We start from the raw sequence: 19,324 nt of genomic DNA, 5'->3' as shown, positions 1-19,324 counted from the left end.
CCTTTGGAGACGATTGTTTGGCCATTTGCTATTAGACTACATGACTGCACAGTGGTGATGATATGGCTTTCTGCGGCTGCAGGGAATATTTATGACAGGCTGTTCATCCTTTCCAACTCCAGTCTCTATGCAACCAGTTTATGTGATGGCTGATTATCAGAGGCCCTGCTGGCATTAGGGGTAAGAAAACCAGGCATGTATGATGGGGTGGTGTGTGTGTGTGTGTGTGTGTGTGTGTGTGTGTGTGTGTGTGTGTGTGTGTGTGTGTGTGTGTGTGTGTGTGTGTGTGTGTGTGTGTGAGAGAGAGATAGAGAGAGAGATAGAGGGGTACTCCTACATTGAAAGAATGGATTATTGGATGAGTGGTATGATGTATATAGAATATGGAAGTGAGACGGAAGGCCAGGAAGGTAGGTCATACCCAGTCCTCGAAGTGCTTACTGCCGTTCTGCAGCAGGTCCTCGAACTGGATGGTGCAGTTGGCCACAAAGTCGTCATAGCCAATGGGCGCGTCATGAAACACCGAGAGCTCGATCTTGTGGCCGTCGCGCACCTCGGCGACGAACTCGTCGTGCCACGCAGGACTGTTGGTTTTCGCCTTGGTGCACGTCTGACCCACGCGTGAGTCGTCCACGTTGAGTGCGATGTACGGGTCCAGCAGGAAGCTCTGCGCTTTTGGTCCCACGGCGTGCCTCAAAGACCAGGCTGTCGGTTTCAGGTCCAGTGCCTCAATGATCTTTATCTTCAGCAGCCCGTTGAAGACCACCATGGTGGCGTGATTAAGGTAGTCGGTTCCTCTGACCGCACCTTTAATCCCCCCGGTCACGGTGGTACTCTGTTCAACAGGGCGGCTGCAGGAAAAAAGGTCGATTTGGGATTAAAAAGGGGGCAAACACAATCTCCCACCTGAATCACTTACAGTGTTGTAGGGTTTCACTTCTTGCCGACAAGAAACGAAATAATAATTAAGTGGCAGGAGAAGAAAAAAAAAAAACAATCTCAATGCGTTAAAGGAAACAGAACGATCTTCACATAAGGGGGGATTCCGCAACCAAGAGCTCAGCATGAGAGCGAAAACATGCCCGATTTGGAGCTCCTCGGGGGGGGACAAATCCTCTCCTTGCTATTCCTCCCCAGGCCGGAGCTCCTCGGGACAGAGTCCAGCTTGTCCTCCAGGCATCTGAGAACGCTTTCTATCACACACGTCCAGCTGATGAGAGGGAAATGCTTCAGGGAAGAGGATAGGTGCCGTTTCCGTTGGCTCTTCTTCAGCTTTCCCGGGCCGTTGAGCTGTTCATCGGTGCTCGGTTTCCTGCAGCCCTGCCTCTTCACCCCTCCTCCCAGCTGTGCGTGTGTGTGTGTGTGTGTGTGTGTGTGTGTGTGTGCGCGCTGCGCGCGCGCGCCCTTCTGCGAACGCTCCAGTGCAGGAAATGCGCAAAACGCGTCAGTTTGCCCAAACCGTGTTTTACGTGGAATTGCGGTGCATCTATACTAAGAATCATCTCCAGTATGATCTCATGGCTACTTATGAATATTGCATCTGCATCTACTACTATTGGAATATCGCATCTGCAGTGTTTATGTCGGTCCAGCTGCAGTGTGCAGTCTAGCATGCAGGAACAACTCTGCGTGTCAAAGCGTGTGAAAGCATGCAGCCCACGTGTTCAAAATAGTGTTCAAAATCACAATAGCTATAGGAGAAATGGGAGAAAAAGTTAGCACGACGCTATAGTATTTATTGCATTATTAATAAAATAAAGCATTAAGCAAAAGGCATTAATAAACCATTAAGCATTGGGATCTCTATAACCTTTTAATATTTTTATTGTAAAATTAATATTCTAAATTTTCATTCAGCCTTGTTAGACACTGGTGTTTATGCACTGGAAATGATTACTCCTGGAATGACTATTACATAATGACCACACAACATTTTCCTAAGTGCAAAATTACCATGATATCAAAGTTGTTTCGGGAGCAGTCACTGGTCATTAGTGCATTCTAAACCCATTTATAGCCACGAGTATATATTATTTTTCTTGTCATATTTCTATATTCCCCACAAACCATGCTTTATGTATTTGAGTTTGCCTAAAGCGCCATCTTGTGGCTGGAATTTTTATTGTAGCTCGTGGCAATTGGTTGTGCTCCCGTAAATAGTAGGTGTGATCTATAAAGGTGCCATATTTGGTGCTTCATGAATGGTAATTTACTTATATAAAAGGAAAAGAAATCCTATCCTGGTGTCAGTGCGAAACACTTATCTGTGTTTTAAATTGTGTATATGTTTTTTATAGTATTGTCCTTGAAACGAGTGAATTGGTCAAGGCTCTGATTGGGATGCTGATTGGTAGGTCAGGGCTCCAATATTGCCAAACTGCTACTCTTGGGTACTTGAGCAAGGCCCCTAAACCTATATGCTCTAAACTTTCAGCTTCTCCCATTAGGGGTCACCACAGCAGACCATCCACATGTTTGATTTGGCACATGTTTTTACGCTGGATGCCCTTCCTGACACAACTCTCCCTATTTATCCGGGCTTGGGACCGGCACTAAGGCTTGAGCAACCCTAATGGCTGGGGTTGGTTCCCTGACCGGGGATCAAACCCGGGCCGCAGCGGTGAGAGCGCTGCATCCTAACCACTAGACCACCAGGGAACCTAAACCTATATGCTCTAGGGAAGCTTAAATCATGTTTGACTCTGTTCTCTAAACACAGCTTCCTAAAATTGTTGGTATATGCAAAGAAAGAATTTCACTGTGTTTTAAAGTATATATGACAAGTAAAAAGCCTCTCGTCTTTTATTATCCTGTTCACAAGTGTACACTCCTGTGGTGCTTAATATATATATGAGGTTGCCTTTTTGAGAAATCTTCATAAATCCCCTCATACTGTATAATAGTCATATACACATCCTCCAGTTGTCTCAAGTTGTTAAAAAATAAATAAATACATAAATAAATAAAAAGCTCTTAAAAGCATATTTCAAAAGGAGTGCAGAAGATATACAGAATGTGCACATACTGGAGATTTTTTTAAACAGCAATCAAGTGTATGTGAAATTTTAAAGAAGATGTACTATATAAAAAGAGAATGGATTTTTCTATGATCACTTTTTTTTTATTTAATTATGAACATTTAGCATATTTTGTAAACTTATGAGCTTAACTATATACAGTATTCAATTCAATTTGCGTAGCACTTTCAACAATAGACATAGTCTCAAAGCAGCTTTACAGAGATAAACTGGTTATAAAGTTGTATAAAATTCAATTCGATTCAATTCATTTTTATTTGTATAGCGCTTTTAACAATGAACATTATGAAGAATGTATATATTTAGTGCCTATAAGTTTGTACCTTATAATTCTAAGATGAAAAACTGAAATGAGGAAGAAACCCTAATAGGAACTTCGTGGATCTCTTGGTTGTTGATGTTGAACCATCCCCTGCTGCACAGAGTGGTCTCCAGTTGAAGTGTACTCGTTCCAGAGGTAATTCTTTGGAATAAATCAGGCAGATCCGAAGTGAAAAAAATGAATAGAAACACTGGTCACTAGTTCCTCAAGAGAGAAATAAGAACTGTTAAGCATTTCAAGGTTTAAAAAATATTTAAGGACCCTGTACAGTGTGGTCAGGGTGTAAGTAGGGACTAGCTATGACAGCATAATTAAAAAGGAAAGACATAAGATAATAAAGACATTAGGGATCTCTGGGATAAGAGATGGCTCCCCACACCACCGTCAACAAACATGGTGTCTGAGTCCCAAACACTAATTGGAATTCTATCAGACTCAGCTTGTGGTACAACCGAGTCATAAAGTCAGAGAGCTTGTATTAATGGCGTTAGCTGCCTTCTTTCAGTTGTTACTCCTAAAATCACATTTAAAGCTGTAAATCAAAGCCCAGAGCAATGTTTAGTGCACATTATAGACTGAATGCTTAGAATACACCGATCAGGCATAACATTATGACATTATAACATTACGATCAGTGGGATATAGAAGGTAACAGGTGAACATTATGTCTCCAACGTTGATTTGTTAGAAGCAGGAAAAATGGATTGAATTTGACAAGAGCCAAATTGTGATGGCTAGATGACTGGGTCAGAGCATCTCTAAAACTGCAGCTCTTGTGGGCTGTTCCCGAAGAAGCGTCAAGGCCATTGATGCACGTGGGTAGCAAAGGCTGGCCCATGTGCTCCGATCTAACAGACGAGCTCCTGCAGCTCAAATTGCTGAAGAAGTTAATGCTGTTTTGGCAGCAAAAGGGGGACAATACAATATTAGGCAGGTGGTCATCAAGTTATGACTGATTGATGTAAATAGAAGAAGCAATGCTGTTTTAGTGTCTAACAAATAGTTCCCCACGTAGACCACTAGATAGCAGTGTGCTCTTTTAAAAATTTAAATATGCCTTCAATATGTTACATGAACCTCATTTTGGTTTATCAGCATAAAGAGACCTGACCTCAGTGTTGTGTGTAATGCAAGTAAAAACAGTCCAAGCCATTTACTTTGAACTATGTCTTCTCTTTATAAATAAAGATGGATACTTTTAAACTCGTCCCCCCCACCTCGCCACCCTCTGCCCCCGCCCCCACCACTGCTGATGATTCATGGTAAGTAATTGTGCACTAATCCTCTGTCTGTACTTTGGAGAGTGTTTGTCTCTTAGCTTTCCTCTTTAATTAGAGGTGTCCCTGTATGATTGACAGAATTGGTTATTCAGTTGAACACAAATCCTGTTGGAGCATGAACGGTTTTCCTGCTTAGAAAATGTTAACTCATTAGACACACAAAACTGACAGGTTTCCGCATTACCATCATCGACTTGATCTAGGGTTAAAAAAACAAAAAAAACAACAAAAGCAGTATTAAAAAAATTGAGCTAGTAATGATACAGATCAGGTTTAAAAGACAGAAGTCAGGCGAAGGATTGAGAATTACATCAGTAGCTTAATAGCATTATAACTAGTCTTTTTAAGCTCATGGTTCCTCGGTCTAGTCTGCGATAATTAGATGAGCTGTTTGTACAGGAACTGAATAGAGATGTTCTTCAAACCACAGTGATTTCCCCAGGGCTTGGTAATGACATTAGTCAAAGATATTCCGCTCACATTGAATGGTCTCACATGAGCCGTGGATGCAGCAAAGCTCCAGATAATGACATCAGCAGTGGGAGAGTCTTGAATGTACTATTGAGATGCTGATAGTGTGGGGCCTGTGGGTGTACAGACCGAGTGGTAAGAATAGATCAGGCCACTCAAGGGGAGTTGTGTGAGGGCCCTCGGGCGCAATTCATCCCACCCCAAGATGCCAGCATTCATGTTCACGCTTACTGTCAAAGAAAGCCACTCAGTGTCTGCCAAAGAAATTTGACAGCAGTTTCCAGACAGGGACAATGTCTCTTTTGTTCTCTAATTATAAAACAGGGCTTTTCCAAATACGCTTGTGTTTTATGAACTTTAAAATAACAGCCCTGTGTCTTTTCTCCACACTTTCTCAAACCATAAAGACTAGGCCTAATTGGTTGAACACGGTCCATCCATGACACTTTAATTTTCTACTTAAGAGTTGCAACACTTGTCTATGTGTAAGTATAAAAAAAGAAGATTTAAAATAGCATGTAGCAGGGAATTGTAATTTTTAATTGTGTCTTGCAGGTATGAAGAATCAGTGTCCAATTGTATAAGTAAATTTGAAGGTTTGGGATTTAAAATCCCTGGGCTGATATAAAGCCACGACATGGCATTTAACTTTCCAAAGCTGATCTCAGTGTTTGGATCATATCCTGTCTTGACTTTAAATTGCTTTGGAAAGAAACATTCGCCAAATGAACATATGCAGATGAAGATCTCAACAAAATCATGTTTTGTTATCTCTCAACAAAACATGATCAATGCATGATTAAATCAATAGATAAATATTATTTATTATGACTATTATAACATTATGACCAGTAAGTAAATAACACTGATCTCTTTATTGTAGCACCTGTTAGAGGGTGGGATATATTAGGCAACATGTGAACATTTTGTTCTCAAAGTTGATGATACAAGCAGGAAAAATGGGCAAGCGTGAGGATTTGAGTGAGTTTGACGAGGGCCAAATTGTGATGGCTAGACGACTGGGTCAGAGCTTCTCCAAAACTGCAGCTCGTGTGGGCTGTTCCTGGTGTCAGTGGTCAGTATTTATCAAAAGTGGTCTAGGAACAGGAGTGAACCAGTGACAGGGTCATGGCCGGCCAAGGCTCATTGATGGACATGGGGAGCGAAGGCTGGTCCGTGTGGTCTGATCCAACAGATGAGCTCATGTAGCTCAAGTTAATGCTATCTATCTATCCATCCATCCATCCATCCATCCATCCATCCATCCATCCATCCATCTATCCCTTTATCCATCCACGATTTTCTAGCAACACTCAATGAGTCTTTTGAGGAATTTGTAAAAATTACAGAGTCAAACAGTACAAACTGATCCATAACTACACATATGAACATTGAATTGCAAAAAGGAACATTACAATAAACGGAAATAAATTCAGCACTTTTGGAATTAATTAACTAAAAAACACGTGTAAACCACGAAGACTTTATACGCGTGCGTTGTTTCGGATCTCCACGTTTTCACGCGTTAATTTTTGTTATTATTTTTTTATTTTTTCCTGCACGCTCATTGGCCCATCGTCAAGTCCGTCACGGCGCTCCTGACTAATCCGGAGCCTCGTTTCGGGCGCCGAGTCCCCCCTCCCCTCCCGTCCCCTCCCCTCCTCTCCCCTCCCCTCCCCTCCCTTCTCTTCGCTGCCTTTCCCAGAACTCGTCCCCGCCTGCGCGCTCACGTTATTCGCCTCCTGCTAGCCTAGCGACCGTCATATTGGCTGTCAAGAAAGGAGGAAGACACCACCGACAGAGACGGAGCCTGCAGAAAAATCTGGACCTGGATCAAACGGGCATTCCAGAGCGCCCAATTATATACAATTAATCGTAAAAAAAAAACAAAAAAAAACTTTCCCCACCCTCATGTATGTGTGAAAAACGGGGAGCTCAGGAATGACCGGTCCGGATCTCTCGCGTTATAACCGCTACTAGAGCGCTGGTGTAGGAGAGCCGCGGGTCTGACATCTTTCCATAGCCATCTTTATACAGACAAAAGAGTGCTTCTGGAGCCGCCGACCAAACTGTCCGAGGTAAGAGACCTGACTATTTGATGTATATCGATTCAAAAAGATACTTTTCAACCATATTTATTTCTTTATTAGTGTGTGTGTGTGTGTGTGTGTGTGTGTGTGTGTGTGTGTGTGTGTGTGTGTGTGTGTGTGTGAACGCGTGGAGTCCAGCCTGTGGGAAAACTCCGCTCTGAATGAATGTAACGGAACGCGAGCGATGTGTCACTCAGATTTGCTGTGTGTGTGTGTGTGAGTGTGTGTGTGTGTGTGTGTGTGTGTGTGTGTGTGTGTGTGAGTGAGAAATAGGGTCCACTGCCCGGACACATCCCCTCTCAGGAAGTCAGACTCCTTTCATTCGGAAACTTTTCCATTATTTCCACTATTTTTCCACTGTTTTTTCTTTTGCTAATATTAGAGCACCACATTTTGACGTGCAAATGTGTGAAAAGAGCAGCTCTTTAAATCGAATTTCTCAATAACCAGAACTTTAGTTCACATTCGGAAATATTAAAACCGGTGTATATCAGAGCTGTGTGAATGAACCGTTTATATGTTCATGGATGATCGGAAACCCTATTAAAGCCCTCAGATGAATCACAGCTGACTCAGAATCCGGCATCATTCATCTCTATAAAACTTTTTCTCTCTTTATATCCCAATAGAAATAAATGTAGCATAAATAAAAAAAAATTAATTTCTTATTTATTAAAGCTTTAAATATCATTACAGCATTTCTGAGTCCTCCCAGTTCTCGATTCTCAATTTTATTTAATTTATTATTGACATTATCCCAAAGCAGCTTGATCTACAGAGATAAACAGGTTATAAAAAATAAATACATTTATTAAATTTATCCCTTAAAGTTTATCTCTAATGAGCACGCCATTTGTGACAGTGGCAAGAAAGAAAAAAAACCCTGAGATGTCAATGAACTTCTATCCGGTTGGATCGAAGTCTGAAGATGCTGCTCGGATGAAACGTTTCGACGACTAAACTTCTAGATGACCGCGAATCTTCACAGAACCCTGAGATGGTTAGAGGAAGAAACCTTTAGAGGAACCGGACTCATCTGTGTGACACCGAATGTCCATTCATTCTAGTTCCATCATTGTTGAGGTGAACTGTTCAGTGGCAGCTGCTTCAATGTCAAATTGTTTATGAAAATGGCCTAAACCATTGTAGTAGTCTGTTGATATTAATTACAGTCTAGATCCACCTTCATAGTTCTTTAGTTGCTCAGTAACTTCATGGATCTTTGGGTTGTTCAGGTGGAACCATCCTCAGCTGCACGGCGGTCTATAATTATGAATAATGGATTAGGGATGAATCAGGCAGATCCGAATAGAAGAAAGGGAGAAGAATCACTGGTACCTCAGGTGCATGTTTGACGAGATAGAGAGAGTAGAGAAGTGCTGCTTTAGTATACGTGCTCAGCAAAAGACCGTTTCTGTATCCCATCCAAAACGAGACGAATTTACCCAGCCTCTTACAGCAACTCCTCCAAAACGAGAAAGGCTACCACAAACATCTCATTTATCCTCAGTGGAAAAAGAAAGTGATTACGCCCTTAATGTTGTCCGAAAGCCAGGCCACTCATCGGGACCCTGCGAGGGAAGGTGCACTGAGCCGAGAGAAACAGCAGAGAAGTTTTTGGGGGGGTTTAATACAGTAGAGCATTGCAGCAGTCTTCCTGTGCCCCCTCCAGCTGAATCACCACAGCTTCATCGATGGCAAGGTCTCTTTTTTTTTTTTGCCATATGTGGGCTTTTTTGATTTGATTGTTCATCCAGCGGAAATGACTCACCGCAGTCTCCATTTTGTTGGTGACAAATTCATTGTTGCAGAGTGGCTTGAAGGCACATGCGCTTTTTTTTTTGTATCGTGGTCAGTATAAGAGATGGGCAGTATACTGGATATTTGATATCGGTATTAGATAAATAGGCAGTAAATGATCATTACCGTCCATGTCAGCAGGACAGTAAGTGGCAGAAGAAGACACGAAATCCAATCTAGGAACATCATCATTTTTGCTGACTCAGACCTGACCTTGACTTGCTCTTTGAGTCTCACAGCCACCGAACTGAAACATTCAGTGAAACGTTGAGTCGGACCAAACACAATTAAAATTCACCTGGGCAGAAAAGTCAATCCACTAAAAGCAGGGTAAATGAAGGGCAGCTGTTTGATGGGATTGTATGGTGGCTTTGAAACTCCTAATTTTTAAAACGTAGTCACAGGAAAAAAAAGCAAAAAGATCACGCAAGACCCAACATTCTATTGATCTGAGAGGGAAAAAATGAAACGGGATACCAAATGCATTAGTGAACAGTAAAGAGGTGAATGGAATCGGTTACTGTACTTAAGGAGATTTTTCACATATCTGTACTTTACGCAAGCGTTTCCATTTGGGGAGACTTTTACTTCACTACATTTCAAAGTCAAATATACTTTTTTACTCAACTACATATTGTGAAATCAGTCGTTCCTTTTTAGTTACGAGCGATAAAAACGTATCTGGCCAAACCCACAGCAAGCAACCAAACAGGGTCGAGCGCACGCTCTGTTTTAATCTTGTTTTGATTAGCGCTTGGTGGCATCTAATTATCACCAACATACAGTTCAGCATCAGTTCAACAGCAAGCAGAACATTTTGAGAGAAATAAATGATGAAAGACTCGAACTCCCCACAACACCCGTGGACTTGCGTGTGATTCTTTTTTTGTAGTAGGTTTTGGCCTCATGATAATTGTAACAGATATCAATCAGTGTTTGACTCATTAATATCATTCTATTAATAGACTGTTGTGCTGAGAGTAACAGAGTCTTTTCACATAAACTGAGTCGATTAAGTAAAGAGTCTCTTGACAAAAAGGATTATAAGAACATTCTGTGCTTTTACTGTAGTGATATTTCACCTACTGTATCTCTACTTGAGCAGTACAGCATTGTACTGTGTCACCTGCTTAATTTAAAATAGGTTAATATGTTTACGTGGATTTGTTTGACTACTTAAAAAAAGTGTAACCACAGATTACACTGTACTGTGCTTTGATTCCAAATTGCCAATTCAACAAAACACTTATAAATCCAAGCATGTCTGCGGATCAGCTGATCTGTTATGCGGCCAGCATGAACTCTATGAGCAAAAGAACGTAGACACTTGACCGTCACACCCGCATGTTCTTATGAAACACCCAGATTTAGTCATCTTCTGCTATTATAATCACCAGCACCCTTCTGGAAGACCGGATTTCGGAGTAGTCATTTACTTTATCAGCTACAGGAGCGTTAGAGAGGTCAGGTACTGATGCTGGTACAAATAAAACAATCTAGTTTATCCCAAAAGGTGATCAGAGAGGTTGAAGTCAGGGCTCTGCTACATCCTGTACAATTCTGTGTTTCAACCATTTCGAGAAGGAGCACATATGGACGCTACTGTGTGTTCAGCAAACCACAAATAACAAAGTGCTTTTATTAAACCAGTGTAAGTGAAATGCCCTGAATTCAGTGACACGCTCGGTTTAAATAGATCAAATTCAGACAAAATGAGGATTTTTGTACTAGAAACACTGTAAATGCTAATGCTAATATGCACGATGTTACCGGAGAAATATTATCTCATTGTCCCACAAATGCTATATCTGACCTCCCACTCCTTCGCGCATGACAGTAAAACAACCCACGCCTGAGACTTACAGTAATAATGCACACCACATGCTGCTCTCCGCATTCAAATGTTGTCTAATGTTTCATGATTTTTAGTATTCAAGTAGTTTGAGTATTTCTATTTATTGAACTATTTAGAAATAAGTTATAGGATTTGCGATGAAAAAATAACTAATCAGCTATCACATTAAAACAACTGATGTTACAGTGGATTGTGATTGTTACAGTGGAACTTGTCAGGGAGTCAGATTAATTAAGGGCAAGTGAACAGTGATGTGTTTTAAGTTGGAAAAATGGGCACATGTAAGAATCTGAGCCAAATTGCCACATTGTTTTGGCTAGGCCACTGGATCAGAGCATCTCCACGCAGCCGGTCTTTTGGGGGCGTTCCCTGTATGCAGTGGTAACGACCTACTAAAGTGCTCCAAGGAGAAACAAAAGGTGGATCGGCGACACCATCATTAGCGCCCGATGCTCACCGATGCGTATTTTGAGAGCTTGTCGGATCTAAACCACGGTAGAGTTACTGTAGCACAAATTGCTGAACCACCAATTCCACAGGACACCAATTGCTGTCCTGGGGAAAAGAAGTGGCACTAGGACGCACTATAGGACATGTAACACCTACACGCAATGCCGCATCCAATACATCGAGTCCATAAAATTGAGAACAAGATGGTTTTCACTTGAGGTAATAATGCAATGAGCTGATTTGTTTATTAATGCGGTATGTTCGTAGCTTAGCGCTCAGCATGAGTAAATACTTCAGGGGTTTCAGAAAAATATCCGATAGGCCAATAGGATATTACTTAGGTCGACATTTTAATGTGTAGTCAATTTTTCACTATAATGTTTCAGTATAATAATATAAGATTTCACATCTTGGCGTATTTGTTTCATACATGTCATCATTGTAAATGGGCAAAACAAAAACTATATATCAGACGTCGCCTTATCACACGCATCGTAGTACAAACTGTATGTAGGTTAAGGCCCTAAGGTTACTACTCTATTTTACTAAGATAGATTATATCTTAGGCTGGTCTGAGCCCACATTCCATGTGTTTGACAATTTGTCCACATCATAGTCCCTAGTTCACAATTTCTGTCATAGCACCCCTCACTGATCTAGCACACTTTAGATCACTTGATTTACACAGATAAATCATTGGTAATGAAAGAATGTATGTTTGCTCATTGTAATTGAAAGTTTGTCCCTTGAGAGGAACCAGACTTAAATGGGAAACCAATCCCCATCTGGGTGGTACCAAATGTCTATGCATTACAGTTCCATCATTGTTGACATAACAGACTGTTGACATAAAAACTTCACATTTCAAATAGCAAGTATTTTTATGTAGTATAAAAATACCAGTAATGAATCTTTCTTGTAAAACTCAGATGTTTTCATTGAGGTGAGATGATGATTATTACTTTATTATTACCCTCTGATTGGTCACATATATGAATGTATTGTGTGTGTGTGTGTGTGTATATATATATATATATATATATATATATATATATATATATATATATATATATATATATATATATATACAAATTGTCAGTATGTCTAAAGAATTTTGAAAGAAAGCATAGCATAATGTACATTTTATGTACCCAAGAGAAACATTAAAAAAGTACAAATAACATCTTTTATCAGGTTGCAATTGTCTGAGTAGGTTTACATTAGAAAAATGTACTAATGAAATAATTAAAAGTGTGTGGATCCATAATAAGATTTTCGGCCATTTACACCAGGCATGTTTCCTACTTATTCGTACTCTTGCATATGAGTAACAGTCACACTCCAAATTTGAACATTATGAGGCCTGTGTAAGGGAAGCATAAACCATTATACAATTGCACTTTACCATAAACGTAAAAGTTCACGGCAAGTCAGAAAAAGGATGAATTGTAAAAGATTACATCTCCATCGGTGATGTCATGTTTCTGCGCTCATATCACACTCTAAGGTCTCTACATCCTTTCCAGAGAAAGATCAGATTCTGGTTTTTTTTTTGTGTGTGTGGGACGTATGACATACTATGAAATCATTCGCAACTACAGAATGTGAAAAGATCCCTCGCTTAGCTCATCCGTTCTGGAGAACCAGAGCTTTACTTTTTTTGTTGTTTGTGTTCGTAACCACGACTTGTAAAGTTAGTTTTTTTTTTTTTTTTTGGGGGGGGGGGGGATTTGGTGGGGGGGGGTAGCGTAATCATAAAAAAGCACAATTTCTTAGGATGCATCTGATACACTGTCATATTAGACATGTGTTTTGAACACCGAAGGTCTGAGGAAAAAAAGGGCGAAATAAAAGCGCATCGTATCCCTCGTGTGTGGATCAGATCAGGTTTTTTCCAGTTTATATAAAACGTCATGTGCACAGCAAATCCTGTTGTAGTCAAGTATTATGTAATTCAGCTCTAGTACACATTTCTCCTTTCCGTTAGCTTTAAAGCATTAAAATATGGCGCTCACTTAATCACTCTCAGTAAGCACTTTATCCTGGTCACAGTGGATCTGGAGCCTGTTACTAAGCATGATGTGAGAATTACACCCTGGTTGGGATGAGGAAACCCACAAAGACTCCTAGAAAACATACACAGACTGTAACCGTAGCTCATTAAAACGGTTCTGTGCCTTATTTTGTTCATGCTAGTATGATTAGTTGTGGACAAGGGACAGTTTTTTTTATAAATGGCTATGGGTTTGTTTGTTTGTTTTTTTTATTTCCTGTAGGTGGCATTTTGTTGTCATGACTTTGTGGGTTTCCTCTGTGAGGGAAGGTTTAAGGGGAGTTACAACTCGTCGAATTTTTAGTCAAATACATTGTGTGACGAACCATTTGTATCAGATGGATGCATTCTTCCATCACCCTATAGTTTAATGGTTTGGTAGGTTTAATGTAGAGATGGACCACTCAGTGTTTTGTGTGGTTGGGGCCAGATCTACTCTTGGCTGGGCTAGATATACTGCAACACTCATCAAGACGACAAAGGTGGTTTAAATTGATATAGTGACATTTAAAACAATTGCATGACCTAAAACTTGACAGCTCAGAATGAAAAAATTAAAACAGCAAAATAAAAACATTGAAATAATACCATCTGGCCCTATTTTAACTTCGTGCCTGTATACCAACAGGCACATGCAACCTATTCAGGTTTTACTGTCAAGGAGCAACAGCAGATCAATGGACTGAGCTATTAAGCTTTACACAGACATGGGACTGACTTTGGAACAAAATATATTGCTTGTAAAGCCTAATTAGGTAATGTTATTGCTCAGATGCGGTCTATGTGGGCGTAAGTCGTTTGATAGAATTGAGGAAGGGCATCGTCTGAAAAGTGTTTCCAACTGGAGAGCACATGGAATAGCTGCACGTGAGATGTTACCTATTACTAAAAAAAGGCCATTCGGGTCAGTCAGGAGACCTTTCAGCTTCCAGACTTCTGCTATTGTCAAAATGTGGTCTGCACCGTTTTGGTGGTTCACTGTTGCCGTTGCGCAATCCATCGCCTAGTTCTGTTATAGTGCATTGTTACTGAGACACTTTTTGTATAGTAGAACCCTTGTGGTATGTAGGTTTATTCAGCTGCTCTATACATGTCATGGATATAGAGAGTTCTGCTTTTTTCTGATATTCAAGGACTTTCCTTACAGAAATGTTAATGAAAATCAACCATGCTTCAATGCAGGTTCCACAATGTTCTTGTCTTAGATCTGTCTTTTGAGGAAAAAAAAATAAATACTCTTCCATTTTTTACTTTAAATAGAAAACTAGATCAGTGTTGACTAACTAGATGGCTAGAATACTGCAGAATTTGGTATACTATGACCACCTTTAGATACGTCTGTGTAGACAGGGGAATATAAACGTTTATTGTCTGAATAGTCAATTTCATTGTCTGACTTGAGGCTCGAACAAATGGCCGAAATAAGCCTTAGTCTTACCCTCATCTGACTTTTCTCGCCATCTGTGCCCGCTCTTCCCATTCGTCTGTATTGCTCCCTAGCATGCATCTGCTTTTATGACAGGGAAAGTTCTTAGTCAGGTCTAGACTGGCTCAGTAATACATTACATACCAGCAGATCATCTGGGAGTAGATGCTCGGGTTCATTTATAGCCATGGCCTTGCATCTCCGCATATCTGCCTGGCAACTCTATGCTTATCGTGTGGCTCTGCAAGCCTCACAATTTTTCATGCGTGTGCTCCACACACGCGCATGTTATGCACCCCGTCTTCATCTGGCCCATCATGCCTAACGTGTTTCACATGTCCGGTTTCACATGTCCGGCTACTAGTACATCATCACAGTGAATTTGCAGTTTTGCTTTATTAACCTTCACAAACCGTCAGAAAATAAATACTTCTTTAAAAATGCTAGTCGCTGGTTCTACAAGTGTCAACTTGATCGTTTTCACTAATTTTCCTTATCTATTTCCAAAATAGTTACTCGTCTTCAATCCGTGGAGGAAGTGGGAAGGATGTGGAGTAACTTCCGAAGCAGATGTCAGACCCTCTTTAACCCCAGTGGCTCAGACGCAAGTGTATGGAATATGGACATGGATCATGTCCACTGTGTGGTGGACATAGGTGCATCTTTTCATGAAACCCATCCAGGTGAGTCCCAGGACGATCGGGGCTCTGGTTCTTCACACGTCACCTTTAGAGACAGGGGACATAGAGGCCACAACTGTGTAGCAGATAGTCCACAATTTGTTGAGATCACAATTGACAAAGAAAGTGAGGATACACAAAGGGTCCCACTTGTGCGTAGAGATTCTTATTCCCGGCATGCTCCTTGGGGAGGTAAGAAGAAACACTCTTGCTCCACTAAGACGCAGAGCTCTTTGGAGGCAGACAGGCGGACAGGACGATCTAGAGGTGGCTCAGGCAGGAGGGAACGTTGCTATGGTTCCAGCTCCATCCAGGAAGTGAGCGATACTGGAGGAGGGGTCAGTGGCCGGAGTTTAAGCGTCCGGTCTGTGCGGCAGAGGCTAAAGGACACTGTAGGCTTATGCTTACCCTTGCCATCGCCTCGCCGCCCTCGGTCGGCCAAGAGCCAGGTTTCCTCTAAGCGCAAGATCCACATAACAGAGCTGATGCTGGAAACTTGCCCCTTCCCACCAGGCTCTGATCTGGCCAACAAGTGGCATCTTATCAAGCAGCACACAGCACCAGTCAGCCCGCAGTCCACCACCGTATTGCTGGACGCTTTTGATTCAGCACATACTTCGCCAGAGGACGAGGAGGAGAGGCTCCGTGAACGGCGTAGATTAAGTATCGAGGAAGGTGTTGACCCCCCTCCGAATGCACGAATTCACACACTGGAGGCCACGGCACAGAGAGCTACGCTTTACAAGCTGGGACCAAAGATGGCCCCCTGTGCCGGAGAAGGACACGGGGAGATCAAATGTTCGGGGGCTGGAACGGCGGGTTTCTCCGGAATAATTGCACAAGTCGGGGCGAGCATGGCAGTGCCACCCCAGCCTGTTGACTGTGACTCAGAGGAGGACTCGACCACGCTGTGTTTACAGGCGCGGAGGCCTAAGCAGCGACATGCTTCCGGAGATGGACACTCGTCTAGGCAGCCAGGACCCTGGAAGGTTCACACACAGATTGACTTTATCCATTGCCTGGTGCCTGATCTACTGGGCATCACAACACTCCCCTGCTACTGGGGAGTGATGGATCGCTACCAAGCAGAGGCACTGTTGGATGGTCGACCAGAGGGCACCTTTCTTTTACGCGACTCTGCCCAGGAGGATTATTTATTTTCCGTCAGTTTCCGCCGATACAACCGCTCTTTGCATGCGCGCATTGAACAGTGGAACCACAATTTTAGCTTTGATGCCCATGACCCCTGTGTCTTCCACTCCTCAACAGTCACAGGTTTGTTGGAGCACTACAAAGATCCAAGCGCCTGTATGTTTTTTGAGCCGTTACTCACCGTCCCCCTGCACAGGACCTTCCCTTTCAGCCTGCAGCACCTTGCGCGTGCCGCCATCTGCAATCAGACCACCTACGATGGCATTGGTGCCCTGCCACTGCCACCAGCTATGCAGGATTTCCTCAAGGAGTATCACTATAAACAGAAAGTACGTGTTCGCTGGCTAGAAAGAGAACCGCCTTTCAAGTTTAAATAAACCCTCGCTTTTACGGCTTATCAAGGCTGGAGCATTGACTACAAGAGATTCTGCCAGTAGTGTTGGATCAGAGCAGCATATAGAATACATACAGTTTTCCAATAGTAACTACTTGCAATACATACTTGGTCGGGAATAATCAATATGTGCTATCAGACAGCATGTCATTTGTTGATCAGGACTGGATCAAAATTACTTCCTCAACGGATATGCTTCAGCCTGCCTGCTAAAATGTCTGTATACCGCCGCATTCTCACTCCCATTTTACCTTATATGGTCCCATGAAAATGGAAAATGTCCTAGATGTTAAATGCTAAAATATTTGTTGTTGTTTTTTTTTTTTAAATGTGCTTACTCATAAATAACATTCCTTCAAACTAATATATATAGACAAGTCCGTAATTTTACCAGCAACATATTAAAAAGACAATAATGACTCCAGACAGTCAGGTTTTATGTGGCAGAGGTAACAGAATGACCGTCAGCACCTTTAAACACCGGGCTTTGCCTAGCACAAGAGTACAACATGAAGAGGAGGAAATTACTAGTAAAAAATATTTCCTGTTGTCCACCAGCTACACAGAGACGACATCAGCGCACAGACTTGTATGATGTACTGTATGGCAGAGGCTGCTTTTGTCAACGTTCAGCACGGTCCTAGCCTGTGTTTATTTTCTTGTGAATGTGGGACAAAGAGTCACCTTGTCTTTCGAGCAGTAAATGTTCAAACTGAAAATATGCATTATCAGATCACGAGTGTTATTTCTTTGACCCTCCGTGGGTTCATACGTGTCCGTCACTGTCGGCTCCCGAACTGTAAACCGGTGGTCTTTTTTTTAACACTGATCTACGTTGTCCTTTTTGTTCGTTTTTTTTTTTTTTTTTTTTTTTTTTTTTTTTTTTAAAGGTTAAATTTGCCTGTGGTTTTTATGGCGAAGAAATGGGTTATATTCAAGGCATGTTGCCTTCACCTCACTATGACCGTCTTCGCTATAGACACAGCATATAAAGGTGCCATTTGTACGCTTGTTATTAGTAACGATGGCCTTTTCCCTTATTTTGTGGTTAGTTCCACTTGCATTGCACTTTTACCCATTGTGGAGCATATCATACAGCCTAAAGGCGCTTCCACAACTAATAGTCCGTTTGCTGAGCTCTAATTTGTTACTTTTGGGTTTCACAATGTTTATCAATTAAATACACCAAAAAGAACACCCTTTGATGAAGAGGTGTGTTGCTGAAAGGTCACTTGTAAACCTCTTTCGGTCAGAAATATGCATATTCTCATCACAAATAAAGTAAAAAACTATTTTCTAATTGTAGAAATACCATTTTGTCTTGCCGGAATTAGCAGCTTGCAAAAAATAAAAAATTAAATAGTTACCCACAATTTATACAACACAGCACGTTTGGGTTTCTTCCTTCAGTCGGTCAATTCAGGGTTTTTTACAGCAGTCAAACCGTACTAGAGTTTATTGCAAAAACGGATTGGGACCATCTCCCTCTTTCCGGTCCAAACCTGAGGTTGACTGCTGTGGTCTCACCCCTCACTGCCTAAATGAACCTCACAGAGGGAACCTCATGAAAATACACCAGTGCTCAAATTAAACAGACTCAGTGCTGCATTATGTGAAAGCATAATGAATAATTTTGGTCTTGTGTCAGTGTAATGTCATGAGTTACTACTATATTACTATCTATGGAAAGCTGCTCAGGCCAACTCAGAGGTTATATTAAGCATGATGCTATGCTACAATAGAAGTGATTGTTTTAGTTGTTGTGTTTTTGAGAATCGTTGACCAAAGGTGTGCTTGTGAGCTTTACCTGCAATTCTTTATATCTCTTGAACAATTTATACCAATGCAAGATTTCAAAAGCTTGCTCAATGTGTGGGTGAGGATTTTAGGCCACGTCCATCTTAATACATTTTCAGGTTCGAAAACGCATACATTTCTCTCTGTTTTGACCTTCCGTTCATACCACAACAGCGTTTTTTTTGTTGTTGTTGTCAAAACATAGCTTGATGAAAACGCTGTACAAACTGGATAAATTTGAAAATGCCGCGAAAACGGATGCTTTCGAAAAACATTTTTAGTCACGTGACGTCGGCAAGTTGCCACGTAGCCTCGAAGAGCCGGAAAGAAAAGAAAAGCCGGGGTGGAAATGACGCAGGTCGAGGCGACGTTTTTAGAGGTTTTCAGTGTAGACGAGCAACTTTTGGGGAAACGAAAGCGGTGGAAAGCGAAAAAAAAAAAAAAAAACAAGGTTCTGTATTTAAACATTTCCAAAACTGACTACAGTGACTCAGCGAAAAAATCTGTGACACTTGC

At 41.5% G+C, this 19,324-nt stretch overlaps 2 protein-coding genes across 11 annotated transcripts in view; one reads left to right on the top strand and one right to left on the bottom strand.

Moving 5' to 3' along the window:
* Positions 1-1,629, bottom strand: part of prkceb (protein kinase C, epsilon b) — a 99,357-nt gene extending 97,728 nt beyond the window's left edge. For 4 of the 10 annotated variants that reach the window (XR_014533270.1, XR_014533271.1, XM_083539939.1 and 1 more), the window contains exons 1-2: positions 916-1,629; positions 422-851 (exon numbers count right to left, since the gene is read on the bottom strand). Coding sequence is in view for 6 of the 10 variants with exons in the window: in XM_083539939.1 (XP_083396065.1) it covers positions 422-769 (348 nt within the window). In the remaining 4 variants the exon portion in view is untranslated. Of the gene's footprint in view, positions 1-421 lie in introns of all 10 variants that reach the window. The other 6 variants (XR_014533272.1, XM_083539940.1, XR_014533273.1 and 3 more) reach the window with 3 other exon arrangements.
* Positions 1,630-6,805: 5,176 nt separating this feature from the next.
* Positions 6,806-17,886, top strand: socs5b (suppressor of cytokine signaling 5b). Its single transcript, XM_083540013.1, has 2 exons — positions 6,806-7,189; positions 15,298-17,886. Exon 2 carries the CDS (start codon positions 15,333-15,335, stop codon positions 16,992-16,994), a length of 1,662 nt encoding a protein of 553 aa, XP_083396139.1. The 5' UTR covers positions 6,806-7,189; positions 15,298-15,332; the 3' UTR covers positions 16,995-17,886.
* Positions 17,887-19,324: the final 1,438 nt, after the last annotated feature.

Source organism: Silurus aristotelis, assembly GCF_946808225.1.
Source record: "Silurus aristotelis genome assembly, chromosome: 4".
NCBI lineage: Eukaryota > Metazoa > Chordata > Actinopteri > Siluriformes > Siluridae > Silurus > Silurus aristotelis.
Note: the sequence above shows the minus strand (reverse complement) of the source record. Positions and strands in the feature narration are given on the sequence as shown.